This window comes from Macrobrachium nipponense, chromosome 45 (assembly GCF_015104395.2).
Source record: "Macrobrachium nipponense isolate FS-2020 chromosome 45, ASM1510439v2, whole genome shotgun sequence".
NCBI classification, from domain to species: domain Eukaryota; kingdom Metazoa; phylum Arthropoda; class Malacostraca; order Decapoda; family Palaemonidae; genus Macrobrachium; species Macrobrachium nipponense.
This window is the reverse complement of record NC_061105.1, coordinates 4016724-4031713: the sequence shown is the minus strand read 5'-3', so window position 1 is coordinate 4031713 and position 14990 is coordinate 4016724. Positions and strand designations below refer to the sequence as shown.

At 41.4% G+C, this 14990-nt stretch overlaps 1 protein-coding gene across 4 annotated transcripts in view; it reads left to right on the top strand.

The window, feature by feature from the left end:
• Window positions 1-14990, top strand: part of LOC135214309 (enhancer of mRNA-decapping protein 4-like) — a 57280-nt gene that overhangs the window by 28404 nt on the left and 13886 nt on the right. For 2 of the 4 annotated variants that reach the window (XM_064248468.1, XM_064248470.1), the window contains 9 exons: window positions 5936-6059; window positions 6593-7013; window positions 7965-8084; window positions 10366-10497; window positions 11006-11179; window positions 11371-11495; window positions 11936-12051; window positions 12475-12640; window positions 13040-13199. In XM_064248468.1, the coding sequence (XP_064104538.1) occupies window positions 5936-6059; window positions 6593-7013; window positions 7965-8084; window positions 10366-10497; window positions 11006-11179; window positions 11371-11495; window positions 11936-12051; window positions 12475-12640; window positions 13040-13199 (1538 nt within the window). The remainder of the gene's footprint in view (window positions 1-5935; window positions 6060-6592; window positions 7014-7964; window positions 8085-10365; window positions 10498-11005; window positions 11180-11370; window positions 11496-11935; window positions 12052-12474; window positions 12641-13039; window positions 13200-14990) is intronic. The other 2 variants (XM_064248471.1, XM_064248469.1) reach the window with 2 other exon arrangements.

Below are 14990 nucleotides of genomic sequence, written 5' to 3'. Positions count from 1 at the left end.
CAGAAATTTTCGGTACTAGCGAATACGGTTTTGCAACTTGGTAATTCAGTTAAGACGTTTTTGGAGAAAGCGGCTTCAGGTAAGAGTGTAGTTGAGGGTGCGTCTGTCTGTCCTGACACGTCTCCTAGACAAAGGTCACTGTCCAGCTCCCCCGCACCGGGGAGAAGACATACCGGAAGTCCAAGGGAGTCGATCGGGATTTGCCCACAGACAGGCGCCTCTCTTGTTGAGCCTGTTGCGCCTCAACAGGGCTCGGTTAAGCATTGGAAAGGTGTTGCGGTTAGACGCCTTTCGAATGATTCAAGCGATTCGCCTCCGGTCGCGCGGCGCTCTTGGCGAGATTTGCCCGTTTCGCATCCCTTAAAGAGGCGTTCAGGCGCCGATTCTTCGCCTCCTCCAGTCAAGCGGTATAAGGAGCCTGAGAGTAGGGTTGCGCAGCGGCCGTTAGCGGCTCATTCGTCGCCTCAATCTGTGCCTTTTTCGGCTCCATCTACTAGTAGAGATTGTGGTTTTAGCGCTGTAGCTAGCAGTTCTAAGGGTGTTTCTTTAGGCGCTTTTTCGTCTGTTACGCCTGATGCGCCTGTTTCGCCTCGAATTGCGGCGGCTCCGAGCGAGGCGCAAGTAGTTTTTCCGCCTCCTGCTGAACATTTAGGCTCTTCCAAGCCTACGTTAACTGTTTTTGATTCGTCTCTGGCGCCTTTGCGCAAGCAGTTAGAGATGTTAACCAACTGGATGAATGAGTCCAAGGGTGGTTCGAAACCTTCAGATCCGGTTGTAGTTCCGTCTACTTCTTCGGCGGTATCGGAGAATGAAGAAGAAGTAGAGGAGGAGGATTCACATCACCTCTCGTGTTATTCACGTCTCCTTAGTTTTCTTCTGGTATCTTATCCAGATTATTTTGAGAAAGCTGCTCCGCGCTCCCCAACTTCGACTTTTTTGATGAGGAGGAACACTTCAGACCCTCTCCTCCCAAAACTTGTTCTATCTAAAGCGGTTAGACATTCGTTGAAAGAGACTGAGAAATGGATGTCTATGAAAAGAGACTTAGGGAAGGCTCTTTTTGCTTACCCTCCCTCTTAAGTTGCTTCGTAAGAGGTATAGGTTTTATGTAACTGGGGAAGCTCCTTCTCTGGGAGTTTCTGCCTCCTCCCAGGGAGACTTCTCCAGTTTAATCGACTCCTCTAGAAGATCTGCTTTCGCCGCAGCGAAAGTTTTCTTTACAGCGCCGGAGTTGGACCACGTTGTAAAGAATCAATTTAAACTTTTGGAAGTCTTTAGCTTCCTTGATTGGACTATTGGCGCTTTAGCGGCCAAGATCGAAGACTGTCCTTCTCTTTCTCAGGAGTTAGCGGAGGATTGGATTGGTGTTCTGTCCTGTGCGGACAAATCCATTAGGGATGGATGTGATGAGTTAGCTTCGCTCATCGCCTTTGGTACCCTTAAGAAAAGGCAACTTTGGTGCTCCTTTGCTTCTAAAAGGGTTACTTCCCAACAGAAGTCTGCTCTCTTGTTTGCTCCTTTTGTGAAAGATAACCTCTTTCCAGACGATGTAGTGTTGTCAATTTCGTCTGCGCTAGATAAGAAATCTACTTCGGATTTACTGGCACAGTCTACTAAGAGACCTAAAGCTCCTGTGGAGACTGTTCCTTCGGTTTCTCCTCTGGCCCAAGTGCCTTTTCGAGGGAGAAAACCCAAGCGCTTCTTTCGGCCGAAGTCGAATTTGCGACCTCAGTCTAAGGCCTCGGCCAAGGTTAACAAACCTTCCAAATGAAAGCTCGGTTCTTCATGCACCAGTGGGAGCCAGGCTGGCTCTGTTTTGGGAGGAATGGGAAAACAGAGGAGCAGAAGCCTGGGTAGTGCAAGTACTCAAGTTCGGCTATCGTATTCCTCTCGTTTCACCTCCCTCGCTCTCACCTGTGCCAATTCCATTCCAGGCATACTCTCCGGGCTCAGACAAATTTCTGGCGCTAGCCGCAGAAGTGGAAGCGCTTGTTCTCAAAGAAGCGATAGAACAGATAGAAGGGGATTTTCCTCCAGGCTTTTACAATCGCCTTTTTGTAGTTCCCAAGTCATCAGGGGGCTGGAGGCCGGTTTTGGATGTGAGCGCCCTGAACTTGCATGTCCAGAAAACAAAATTTCATATGGAGACCACTCGGTCGGTTCGGTTCTGGAGTCCATCAGACAGGGGGATTGGATGGTCTCTCTGGACATGCAAGACGCTTATTTTCACATTCCGATACATCGCGAATCTCGGAAGTACCTGAGGTTCATGTTCGAAGGCAAGGTGTTTCAGTTTCGGGCGCTTTGCTTCGGACTAGCGACCGCTCCTCAAGTTTTCACCAGGGTTCTATCCCCGATAGGAAGCTGGCTGCACATATTAGGAGTAAGAATCTCCCTCTATCTGGACGATTGGCTTCTCCGGTCGGAATCAGAGAGTCGGTGGCATGAAGGACCTTGGAACAACTCTGGATCTTGCCAGAAAGTTAGGAATTCTGGTCAACAAACAGAAGTCCCAGTTGGTTCCATCTCAGAGCATCCTTTATTTGGGGATGATTCTGAATGCTCAAGTTTTTAGGGCTTTTCTGTCCCCGAAGAGGGTTCAAGGCTGTCTGGAGACAGTTCAGCAGTTCTTGGACAAAAAGGTAAGTTCTGCCAATCAGTGGATGAGGCTCCTGGGCAAATTGACGTCAGTGGAGAAATTTGTGACGTTGGGAAGACTGCACATGAGACCTCTGCAGTTTTTCCTGAGAGCCTCTTGGTGCAGGAAGACACAACCAGACTCGATTACCTTTCCTGTCACAGATCAAATAAAAGAGGACCTAAGGTGGTGGCTCTCTCGAGCAAGGTTGGAAGAAGGGTTAGATTTACGACCCATCCTCCCGAACCTACAGTTCTTTTCCGATGCATCGGACACAGGTTGGGGAGCCCTACTGGGAAATCAACGGACTTCAGGAGCTTGGTCGGAGAAGGAGAAGAAGTTCCACATAAATGTAAAGGAACTGTTAGCAATTTTCTTGGGGCTCAGACAGTTTCGGAGCTTAGTAGAAGGTCGAGTAGTGGCAGTGCATTCCGACAACTCCACGGCTCTCTCGTACGTGCGGAAACGGGGGGACTCAGTCTTTCTCTCTGTACGAAGTAGCCAAGGATCTCCTCCTGTGGTCAAACGAAGCGAAGGTTCAGCTAGTCCCGAGATTTGTTCCGGGAAAGATGAACGTCCTTGCGGACGAGTTAAGTCGTCAACAGCAAGTGTTACCTCTGGAGTGGACTTTGGACAACAAGATTTGTCAGAAACTTTGGCGCCTTTGGGGACGACCGTCAATAGACCTGTTCGCGACATCAAGGAACAACCGTCTTCCTCTCTTTTGTTCTCCAGTCCCAGATCCTCTAGCTTGGTCGGTGGACGCAATGCTGTTGGATTGGTCGGGTCTGGAAGCTTATGCATTCCCTCCGTCGGTCTAATAAGAGAGGTGCTGAACAAGCTCATGTCGCACAGCAATGTAACACTAACGTTAATCGCTCCCTTTTGGCCCAGGAAAGAGTGGTTCCCGGACCTTCTCCAGTTGTTAGTAGACTTCCCCAGACTTCTTCCTCCAGAGAAGTGGCTTCTCAAACAACCTCACTTCAAGAGGTTCCACAAAACTTGTCCGCTCTAGCTCTGACAGGGTTCAGACTGTCCGGAATCTTGTCAGAGCGAAAGGATTTTCAAGAAGAGCTGCAGAAGCTATCGCTCGTTGTAGGAGAGAGTCTTCTAACAAACTCTATCAAGGGAAGTGGAGAATCTTCAGAGAGTGGTGTAGAAGTGCTAAAGTCTCTACTTCTGCGACCTCTTTAACAGAAATAGCAGATTTTCTTCTATTTCTTAGGAACTCTAAGAAACTGGCTCCTTCGACGATCAGAGGATATAGAGCCATGCTCTCTTCGGTTTTTCGACATCGAGGTTTGGATATTTCCTCCAATTCAGATCTGTCGGACCTCATTAGGTCTTTCGAAACCACTAAGCTCCCGCAAGATACAGTGGCTTGGAACTTAGATGTGGTGCTTAAGTTCCTCATGGGGCCACCGTTTGAGCCTTTGAAGTCGGCTTCACTCAGGAACTTGACTAAGAAGGCACTCTTTCTTATTGCACTAGCTTCTGCTAAGCGTGTCAGCGAATTGCACGCTATAGACAAAAGAGTCGGTTTCTCTCAAGGCAATGCTGTATTTTTGGTATCTTTGACCTTTCTAGCCAAAAATGAGAATCCTTCTAATCCTTGGCGAGGAGTTTTGTGGTAAGGAACTTATCTGATTTGGTTGGACATGAGGAGGAAGAAAGGCTCTTATGTCCAGTCAGGGCTATTAAGCAGTATCTGTTTGCCACTAAGGGTATTAGAGGACAATCTTCTAAGCTCTGGACCTCGGTTCAAAATCCCTCTCGTCCTCTTTCTAAGAATGCTATATCGTTCTTTATTAGAGAGCTTATCAGGGAAGCTCACTCGCAGTCCGAGAACGACAATCTTTCCGTTCTGAGAGTTAAAGCTCACGAGGTTAGAGCAGTGGCAACTTCTTTAGCATTCAGAAAGAATTTATCTTTAGCTTCGATTCTTCAGAGCACGTTCTGGAGATCGAATTCGGTTTTTGCGAGTCATTATCTCAAAGAGATAGAAACGGTTTTCGAGAATTGTAAAACGTTAGGTCCGGTGGCGGTTTCTGGCATGGTGTTGGGAGAAACGGCACAGGGGTCGTCACCTCTATGCTAACTTTTCACCTTGAATAGGTTGTCGAGTTCAAGGGAAGCTGGGGGTACTGAGTACCTGGGATACTCACCAGTCTGTTAGGTCAGATTTTACAATGGTTGGGTATATATGTTTTTAAATCTGGTGTGGGTGACAAATGTTTTGTATAATTGAATTTCTGGTCTTAGCCCAGGGCAAGGGCAATCTTTGTTGTTACTATCCTCCGTCAGTCAGCCTTGACTCGCTTGAACTACGGAAGGATTCCACTCCTGTAGAGGCTAACTTTGGTCAAATTCCAATTCCTCTACAATAGTAAGAAGAGCACCGACCAGAGGCAGTAACAGTCTGCTGTAGCTCTCTTACAAGGTAAGGTACAACAGACACCTTGAGTGTTTACTGGTATTGCAATAAATGTAACCATTTAAAAATACTAGTGGTCCACTGAATCCCACCTTCCCATAAATGTGTAATCAGCTCTATAATTGTTCGGTAAGACACTACAATAAAAATGAAATTTTCATTATTAAAATGAAGTTTTATTGTATACTTACCGAACAATTATGATTATACCCACCCTCCTCCCCTTAGGTGGACGGACGGGCAGAAAGAATTGGATTCACCTGGGCAGTTGTACCTGGTTCTCCCGCGAGTGGAGGGAGATGACGTCATCACCACCAGTGTTGGCGACGCCGACGCGCTAAATTTGAATTTAGTATCCTGCCGCTCGTGGAAATCACGGCTCTATAATTGTTCGGTAAGTATACAATAAAACTTCATTTTAATAATGAAAATTTCATACTTCTCATTGAAGCATATGGAGGTCTTGATGTAGTGAAAATTTAGTTTTGTTGCTGTGGTATACGTATTATAATTTGAAGTCTAGTCCCAGTGATGAGAGATTTCCATATTTTTTTTTATATATATTTATGATTTTACTGGCTTTCAAGGTTCAACTTGTATAAGAAACAAATTTAAAAGGACTTCATCATATTACTGTCATATAGATTAGCCATTGTCATTCAGATTTATAAATTATACTATGTCATTGGGATCACCTAATGTTCATCTTTCAATTGAGTTCTTGATTACAAAACTTGGAAATTTCTGTTCACTATATTTGATATATAATATCATTAGCAATTAACTGAAAGTGAAGGCTTTTTTACGTTAAGAAAGCTGCATTTCAGAATTCAGATCTTTTGAAGTAAATTCTTTTATTGCAGCAAAATTCTGAGGATGCACCTTTAGCCACCTCTGAGGTTGTAGTCCCTCCAGTCGTGCGAGCTGGGACAAGTGCCACATCATCCCCTTCTTTGGAAGTCCAACAGATTCTTCACTCTGAAAACGGTAGGGTTTTTGGCTTAGTAGGTTTTCGTTGTACTTTTAACTTGACACAATCATTCACACATAACAGACAATGATCTCCATGACACTAGACATAAAGATATAATTGATAACATTGTGTCCACCATGAGAAATGCTTTTCTAAGCTTTGTATTGTTCCTTGATTATGTCTTGTAATGCGGAACAGAGGTTTTATGACATAAAGACACAATCTTCTTACAACCCATTTATTAAAGACACAATCTTCTTAAAAACCCATTAAATAAAGACACAATCTTCTTACAAACCCATTAATCATAAGGGATATGCCTTGTTCAATCCCCATTAGGTCTAGGACACATTGGTATGTGTATAGATGTGGAGTAGTGGTAGAAGCCCAGCCTGATAAGGTGTGTGTATATGTGTGTGTGTGGTCTTCTCAGAGCAGTGGTGTGATAGATTAGTTTTACATTGAGTAAGACATTTTATTATTATTATTAGGTTTGTAAGAAAAGTGTATTTTCATATGATACAAACATTGAATTTTATTATCTTAGGAAAGTCAGGAGACTATGCCGAAGATGAAGACGAAGACATACGAGGGCCAGAGGAGGTAGAGATGGCAGAGGACGATGACATTGATGACGAGGAAGAGGAAGAAGAGCCCGAGGCTTTGCGTCAGTCTCATTCCCACGCTCAGCCTCCACCTCTGCCCATCCCAGATTCCCAGAGCCTCCCGCAACCTCAGCAGCCTTCCAAGCCCTTGCCACAACCTCCACCATTGCCTCAGTCATCTCCGGTGTCTCAGCCTCTGCAGTCTTTGGCAGAACCTCCACAAGCTGCTGTCACACAGCAGCCGAAACCCATGATTCCTCAGAAGTCACCCCTCTTATCTGAAGCATTGCACGCTCAGAATTCCCAGTCACTCTTGGACTCTGATTCACAGCAGTCGAATTCTTCATCTCAGCCAATAGCAATGTGAGTAGTAGCATTGTATATAGTACATAGTTGTAAATTGTCCTGTGTTATGTAAACGTGTTTATATAAATTAAACCTGCGATTGGTATGGATGCAGTTCTACGTAAGCAGAAGTATTAGAAGGAAAAAAAATTGCATAGAAGAATGAAGCAACAGATAGAAGTGGTCGAGACATCTTGTTTAAGGGAACCCCTCTCAGACTTGCCATAATATCCACCTTCTCTTACTCTTTCTAGTGATTTACATACACTGCAAAAAATTTTTACTCTAACCGTACAGTTTTATTACATCAAAGAGGACATATCCTTAAAGCTAGATTTATCCATCATTTTGAGTCACTAATCAAAATTTGGAAGTTAACAAATTACCGTTTAGGTGTAGTGTTGCAGTTATGTGTCATAATGTCGGTGATAGGTAATGTGAACACACTTCATTTCACTCGCTGCATTACATGTATTGCATTGTTGTGTGAAGAGAAATAGTCATTTGCTTTAGTTTGAAGCCAGGACACATGAATGGCAAAAGATAGTTCATTTGCTTTGTCATTGAAACTGGGTAGCTGTTGATAAGCAACATACTTATTGACTTGTATATACTTAATATCAGTCCAGTTTTAAGGTATTTGTTTGGCTTGACAGAATATTGGGTGGTGGGGCGTAAACTGAGTGTGTACTGTGTTATGATATCACTAATACATCATAGTGTAGTATACCTGAGTTGATGGTTCAATTTAACCCTCAATTCATGTGGTGTAAATAGTCTATGTTATTGGTTTTAATTTGAAAACATATATTAAATTTAGGTTAGTTAAATAATAAATAAAGCACTAATACCTAAATATGACTCACACTTGCTTTTGGTGATTGGAGGTACTTCTATACATTTTTAGTTACATTTTCAAGTACTACCAGGAATTCAGTCATTCTGATTGGATACTGGATTTTCTTGTAGGTTTGCATCTCTGAAAAGTTTACCCTCTCAGTTAACATGTGCCCAACTAGAAGCAGAAATAAAGGGTGGTGCTATGAGCCCTGATTCGTCTGGGTCCGCTAGTTCCGCCTCACAGCAAAGGTAATAATATGTTGCCAATAATGCCCGCCTCAGGAATCCATATTGTGTGATGCTTGTAAAAGGTCCTCCATCTTGATTTTTTCCCTTTTGCTTTTGTCACAGAGTACGTCCTAACCCTAAAAGTAGATAGGTCTTTGCTCCCATATGCTTTTTAACCTGTTGTATGTGACAAGGAATGAAGTGTATATGCTTAATGAAAAATTGTATTTTATATCCTACAACCTGCCATTCAGTGTTGTAATTATGATTTTTTGAGTAATTGCATGAAAAATGATACAGTCTCTTGTCTGATATAGCATTCATATAGTATATATATATATGTGTTTCTGTGGTGTGCCAAGATATTGGTTATGGTCATTTTTGAGTACATGTGGTAGGCTGCAAGTATAAGATGATAGTCTTTACTAGCAGCTTTGAATGACATGGGAATTCTTTGAAGAGCTCATGGATTTGAGAGACATTGCTATAGCACACTTGGGTGGTTGTGGTTGCGACGCCAAAGAAGCTGATTACTGACTCAGAAATATAGTCCCTGGTAACATTGCATGTGCATCTAATATTTATTATCTTAGTGTAGCATAAGTGGTAACCATTTAATATTGAATACGTACTATGTAGTACTTTGTGCATTGACCGGCACACACTGTAGTACGTAGTTGGTTTTAGTGGCTCTCTACAGCATCCTTTTGGCTCCAACTACAATGCTTTTTGCTTTTACTTTTCATGTCGTCTTTCTACTCAACTGTTCAACTTCAACTAGTATACTTTACTTCTGCTTTCAACAAATTATTAAGGCAAGCCTTTTGAGGGCCCAGAAATGTGACTTCATGGTTTCATTAAGCTAATTTATAATGATAATGACGTGATGTCCTCTGTACTTCTTGATCTGTGTAGTTTGTTTTATGCAGTCTTGGGACACATACACTATTTTGTGTTCGTGTATATGATTTTATTAGATGGTAGTTCTTGTTTTTTTAGCTTATTTTACCAATAATTTTTATTTTTTGACTTGGTACTTTTATGCTTTCTGTTCCCTGGTATTCTGGTTGAAGCTTATTACATAATAATAAGAACTATAAGGTAGAGCAACTTACTGGTACAAAAACAAATATATTGTACCTTTAAATATTTCTTCTCCATTTTCAGTGTCATTCTTAAAAATGACAGATACGTGTCCAAATTTCTCTTTGTTTAAAGTATATCACCCTTAGGGAGTCACGAGTCCCAACCAGTAGAATGTAAGTGATTTTAAGCATGTAGTTCCTGTAGTACTTTCACTACAGTATCCCATCCTTCACTTCCTTTCTTTCGGCATTAGGACGTGCAGTTCTTTTTTCCACACACTGCTGTTAATCATCTCACATGCTTAGTGAACATTAGTTACCTTTCAAGATGATTCGGATGTTGCAAATAATTATTTACTATCTCCTAGTTATACAGGGTACAAATATCACTTCTTGAGTTGGACCTACTTCAAGATGTAGCTCAGGTGTGTCAGAGATTGGATTGGGAAGCAGTTGCATCCATCATAACTAACAAATTCCACCAATGGTGTCCTGGTGCTCAGTTGCTGTGAAGGATCTGTCATTTTCCTTCCACCTCAGTCTGATTTTCATTACACTCAAAATACTGTTATGTGTAGGATTTAAAGTGTTTTAAGCTGGTCGAAAGGTTGGATAGGCCCTCTCTCTTAAATTCTGTAGATTGGATTCGTTTGCTGTTTAAATATTCCAGAGGTATAGGGTATGAGCTGGGTGGTCTATTTTAGTATTGACAAAATTCAGTTGAAAAGAAATATCTCTCTCTCAGCATTTGATAAATAACAGTATACATGTAATACATTGTCTTTCATTAGGAAACATTCAACTTGAATAGCAAATCTCTGAGTCCTTAATGAGAAAAATCTGTTGGCAAAAATTGCAGTACAATAGTTATAAAACTTGTTGTGTGGAACTTCTAATTTCAACATATGGCACCTCTTGGACACATCTCTTGTAGAATTTTGTATTTTTAATTTCTCCAATTGTTAAGGTTCTAAAGATCAGTTGTAGATAAGGTCTTGCATTTAGGAAAAGAAATCTTTTATGCCAGCTCTTTGCAAGTTCGGAATTATAGTTCAGTTGTTTCGTTAAACAAATTGGTAATAATGATTTCATGATCGCTGTCGTAAAGTGACCGAAGATTAGGGTTTCATTCGATTTTGATCATTCCCCTCATAGTGATTATCACTTTTTTGCTATGTCATTTCGTGGCTGACACCAAACTCTTCTATATCCTTTAGCAGTGGTCTTCAGTCAAAGAGAGCAAGGAACTACATGCCTCCAGCCAAAGGAGAAACTATCATGAGAAGTGTTTCGGAATCCAGAGTTCTGCATATGGACCAGGCTCTGTTAAATGGACCTGTCACTCCAGGGTATGTGTTCAGAGTAATTATTAAGAATTTTGAAGGAGTTTTAGTTTATAGTGTTAGGCAGCTTTTTAGAAAAATTTTCAGGGGAGGATTGTATGCATGAATACGTATAGCATTACAAAGTAAATAGCAAAAGATGAAAGACAACAACTTGGAGAAGAACTGAGATGCGAAAAATATAAACAATTTAACAAAATCAGCAGGCAATTCTTTGAACGTACGTACAGGGGTCTGGTGGAGGCTGAAACCCTCCAAAGAACTCCTCCTCCTCACAGCTGGTTATGGCCTTCATACAATTTAATTAAAAAGGGAAAAATGAGAGTAACAGAAGGGTCAGTGATAGAAAAAAACTAGCAAGGGACACATTTATTCATATGCTATTCCATCTTGGTTCTTTGTTAACCAAATAAATGCAAATACAAATAGGACTTAATAAAAGATATTCTTATTTAGCAATAACAAGGTAATATAACATTATCAACCATAGTATATAATCATGTTTTCTCAACAGCGTGAGTGCAGCTGACATCACAGAACTACGTAACTTGATGATGACCTGTATCAACATTAGTCAGGAGCAAAACAAAGAGGCCTTGACACAAACTAAGGAAGCTTTGTCACAGACATTGACCCTGGCAACAAAATTGGACAAAGCCATTCAGCAGGTTAATCAACTGGCCAAACAGTAAGTGTTTTTCCAAAGCCTTGGGTTTGCTTGTCTTTGTCTTTTCCAGAAAATAAACGTGGGTAGTGTCTGAATATTAGGGGGAAGTTAGATATTTTCAAGTTGATGTAATGTATAATTTTTTATATAATTTAGATTCTGTATTGTAGTTGGGTAAGGTAACGAGTGTAAACATCTGATTAATCTTGCAGGGTTGAAGAAATGAGAGCTGCCCAGTCACATGTGCACATGGAATTACCCCATGTTGTGGCTTCATCGATAAGACCGGTTGTTGAGTCAACCTTGAGAGGGGAGATGAGAAGTACAGTTTTGCCAGGTAAGACTGAAGCAGGTATTACAGTTTTGCTTTGTCTGGCTCTCTGACGGGTAAGTTATGTCCATTTTGTCTTATATATTGGAAAGTGGGGTTAATACATATGATGAATTTTCCAGCATTGGAGAGCAAACGGGTGAGGAGCTAATTTATAAATGTATTGTTGCATAATTACAAAGCAGTTTCTGCATAATTAAATAACAGTTTCTTTAACTCAAATTGGCAGATGCAAAAATTTAGTAGTCCTAATGCATTGTGAGTTTTATTTGGCAAGAATTTAAATGCATGGGCTTCATTTTTAGATAAAATTGTGAACTTTGATTAATAAGTATGCCTTAATATTATTTTATGAATTAGTGTTATATAAATGTGGGGTATTTTTTTTTGTAAACGTACTAGATTATAAACTTGTAAATACAGTATACCATGTTTTGTTCTTCCAGGTGTTATCAAAAGTCTGGAGCCCGTAAAATCCCAGGTGTCTCAAGAGGTACACGGGCTCACGAGGAATGCCGAGGGACAGGTCATTGATACTGTCAGCAAGTTAGTTCATTCGAGGGTAAGTCAGATTTAAATTTTTAGATCCATCATACAAGGCAGTGATTTCTAATATGGCAACTCTACTCAACAGTTAACTGTTTGATACTTACTTGACGTTCAATTTTCCTTCTCCAAAATCTCTACTGACTTTGGCATTACTTAAGGTTCTTTGCAGCATCCCCTCAGCCCCGAGCTGCAACCCCTTCCATTCCTGTCACTGTACCTCTGTTCATATTCTTTGTCTCTCATCTTACTCCCCACCCTCTCCTAGCAATTGTTTCATAACGCAACTGTGAGGCTTTCCTCCCATTACACCTTGAAGATCTTTCTACTCTCAAAGTCCCTTCCAGTGCTTTTGCTCTAAATTTTTAGTTCCATTCTATTCCATTCCAGCAGTATTTCATGTCTCATCTGATTATACAAGTATGTTTTTTCTTTGCAGACCTTCATGGACTCATTAGGAAGTACTGTGAGCTCGGTCATGGTACCCACGGTCCAGAATTCGTGCCGAGAGGCATACAACAAGATGCTGTTGCCTGGAATCAATGCTCTAACACAGCAGGTCTTCACTCAAGTCAACGACAGTTTTAGTCGTGGTACTAGAGAATGTAAGTTCTTGACATCATCATTTAACTTGTTAGAATACTTGATAGAATTCATGACAATAATTTTATCATGAGATTTTTTAATGATGTTTTTACCATGCATGTCTCTTAAGTTGATGTGTTTTTTTAGATATCACAATTTTTTAAACTAAATTGTATTTTTCCTAACTATACCTGAGGTCCTTTACATTAGGAATTACTTTTTAATGTAAAGGACTGAGGGTTTGTATATCATGTAGGAACAAATGTTAGAAAGGATATCTACATTCAGAAAAGAAAAGATAGTTTAACCATACTACTAGACTAAAAATTGAACTATGCCAAGGCTGACAAAGAAATAAGTACAGTTCTACAGGACACAAGAGGAGATCCTAACAGTTTCATATAATTATTTCCCAACAGACATGCAGAATGTGGAAACTGAGGTCCAGACTGGTCGTGCAGCTATCCAGGAAAGCTTCACCAAAGCTTCCCACAACTTAAACTCGGCCTGTTCTGCTCTTGGTGCCCAGACAAAAACATTACAGGAAAATATCAATAAGCTTTCTCTCCAGCAAAACACGTGAGATTTTTGTCTGACATTTTCTCTTACTGTATTCTCTTTATAAAATATCAGGAAGGAAGCTAATCATGCATATGTATATACTGTACTTCGCTTTTGTATGTAAATTTTGTTCATGAAACTTACCTGGCAGATATATATATAGCTGTATTTTCTGAAGTCCGACAGAATTTAAAAATTCGCGGCACACGCAGTGGGCGGCCAGGTGGTAGTACCCATTCCCGCCGCTGGGAGGCGGATATCAGGAACTATTCCCATTTTCTATTCATATTTTTTTCTGTCGCCGGTCGGTAAACAACTGTTTACAGACCTCCGCCTAGGATTTTGAAACTTCATTAGCCACTTAAGTATCCTAATTATTCTTTCGATTATTAACTTGGATTTGTGGCTAGGCATACGCTATCGTAAATTTTTTCATTGCATTTGATGTCTGAAGCTAGTTAGCCTAGTTTCAGACTTTGTTGTCTGCATGGTAAGGTGAGGCTACCGGAACTTTCGGTAGACACTCGCTTAGTATATATGACGTTTACATGTTTTCTTTGCATAAGGTAATTAGTGTAATGTGTGACTGATTACGGAAGAAGGAGGATTCATTTACGCATTTTAGAGCGTGTTAGAATCAGGAGTTTTCCTCCACAGTAAACAGAAGTTAGAAATAATAAACCTTCTAACCTCCTGTAGATTTTATTTTGCCTAACCCTGTGGTATGGCTTACGAGCCTAGAAGAAGTGTCTGCTAAAGGATTACATCAAGTAATCTTAGACTAAAGTGCTCGCTCTCCAATCAGTGTTGTGAAGTGTAGTGCCCCTTGTTTGTTGTGGAGGGGGCGTCAGATCGGCCCCCATAATGCCTCTAGGCCTGGACCTCTGTCGGACTCCCAGGACTCAGGGAGAGGGCAGGGTCGTCGAAAGCCGCAAGAGGGTTACGGGTGGGCTCCCCACCGATCTGGCGTCCCTTCGGCAGAACCTGTTGACTCTTCCCAGGCTGCTAAAGATCGTGCACGTGTACGAATCTTGAAGGATTGCTTCTCGTCCTCCGAGGCGTCCTCCCACACAGGGGTTGGAGTTCTCGGAAGGACTCGCGCCCCTAAAGAAGCTTTAGAGAAGAGGACGCTTCACGTCCTCTCTCTCGTCACGAGAGGATGAAAGAGTAAAGAGACCACATTTTCCCTTTTAGAAGAATGCACTGGCTCTTTTCCTAAGGGACATTTAAGGAGGCTCATTCATCTTGCCAGAAGAGTGATTTGAGCCTTCCTGCGAGAACGCTCATGTATATATCATTTATACATTATTAAGGAGGCTCATTCATCTTGCCAGAAGAGTGATTTGAGCCTCCTGCGAGTGACCGCTCATGTATACATCATGTATACATTATTAAGGAGGCTCATTCATCTTGCCAGAAGAGTGATTTGAGCCTCCTGCGAGTGAACGCTCATGTATATGAACGCTCATGTATATATCACTTATACATTATTAAGGGAGGTTCATTCATCTTGCCAGAAAGTGATTTGAGCCTCCTGCGAGTGATCGCTCATGAAGTTAGAGCTGTTTCAACCTCGCTAGCATTCCAAAAGAATTTGGTAATCAAGGACATTCTTGATTCCACCTTTTGGAGGAGCAACTCAGTATTCGTCTCCTCTCCTCATTGCGCTCCGTATACGTTATGTAACGTTCGCTTTACTTCGATAAAGCAAGCTATAAGTTTGACGGCCGGCAAGCTGCTTTGCACAGTCAAACAACTTATGTCTCTGGTCGGCATAAGAAGGGCAATTTAGACGTGAGGAAGCTTTTG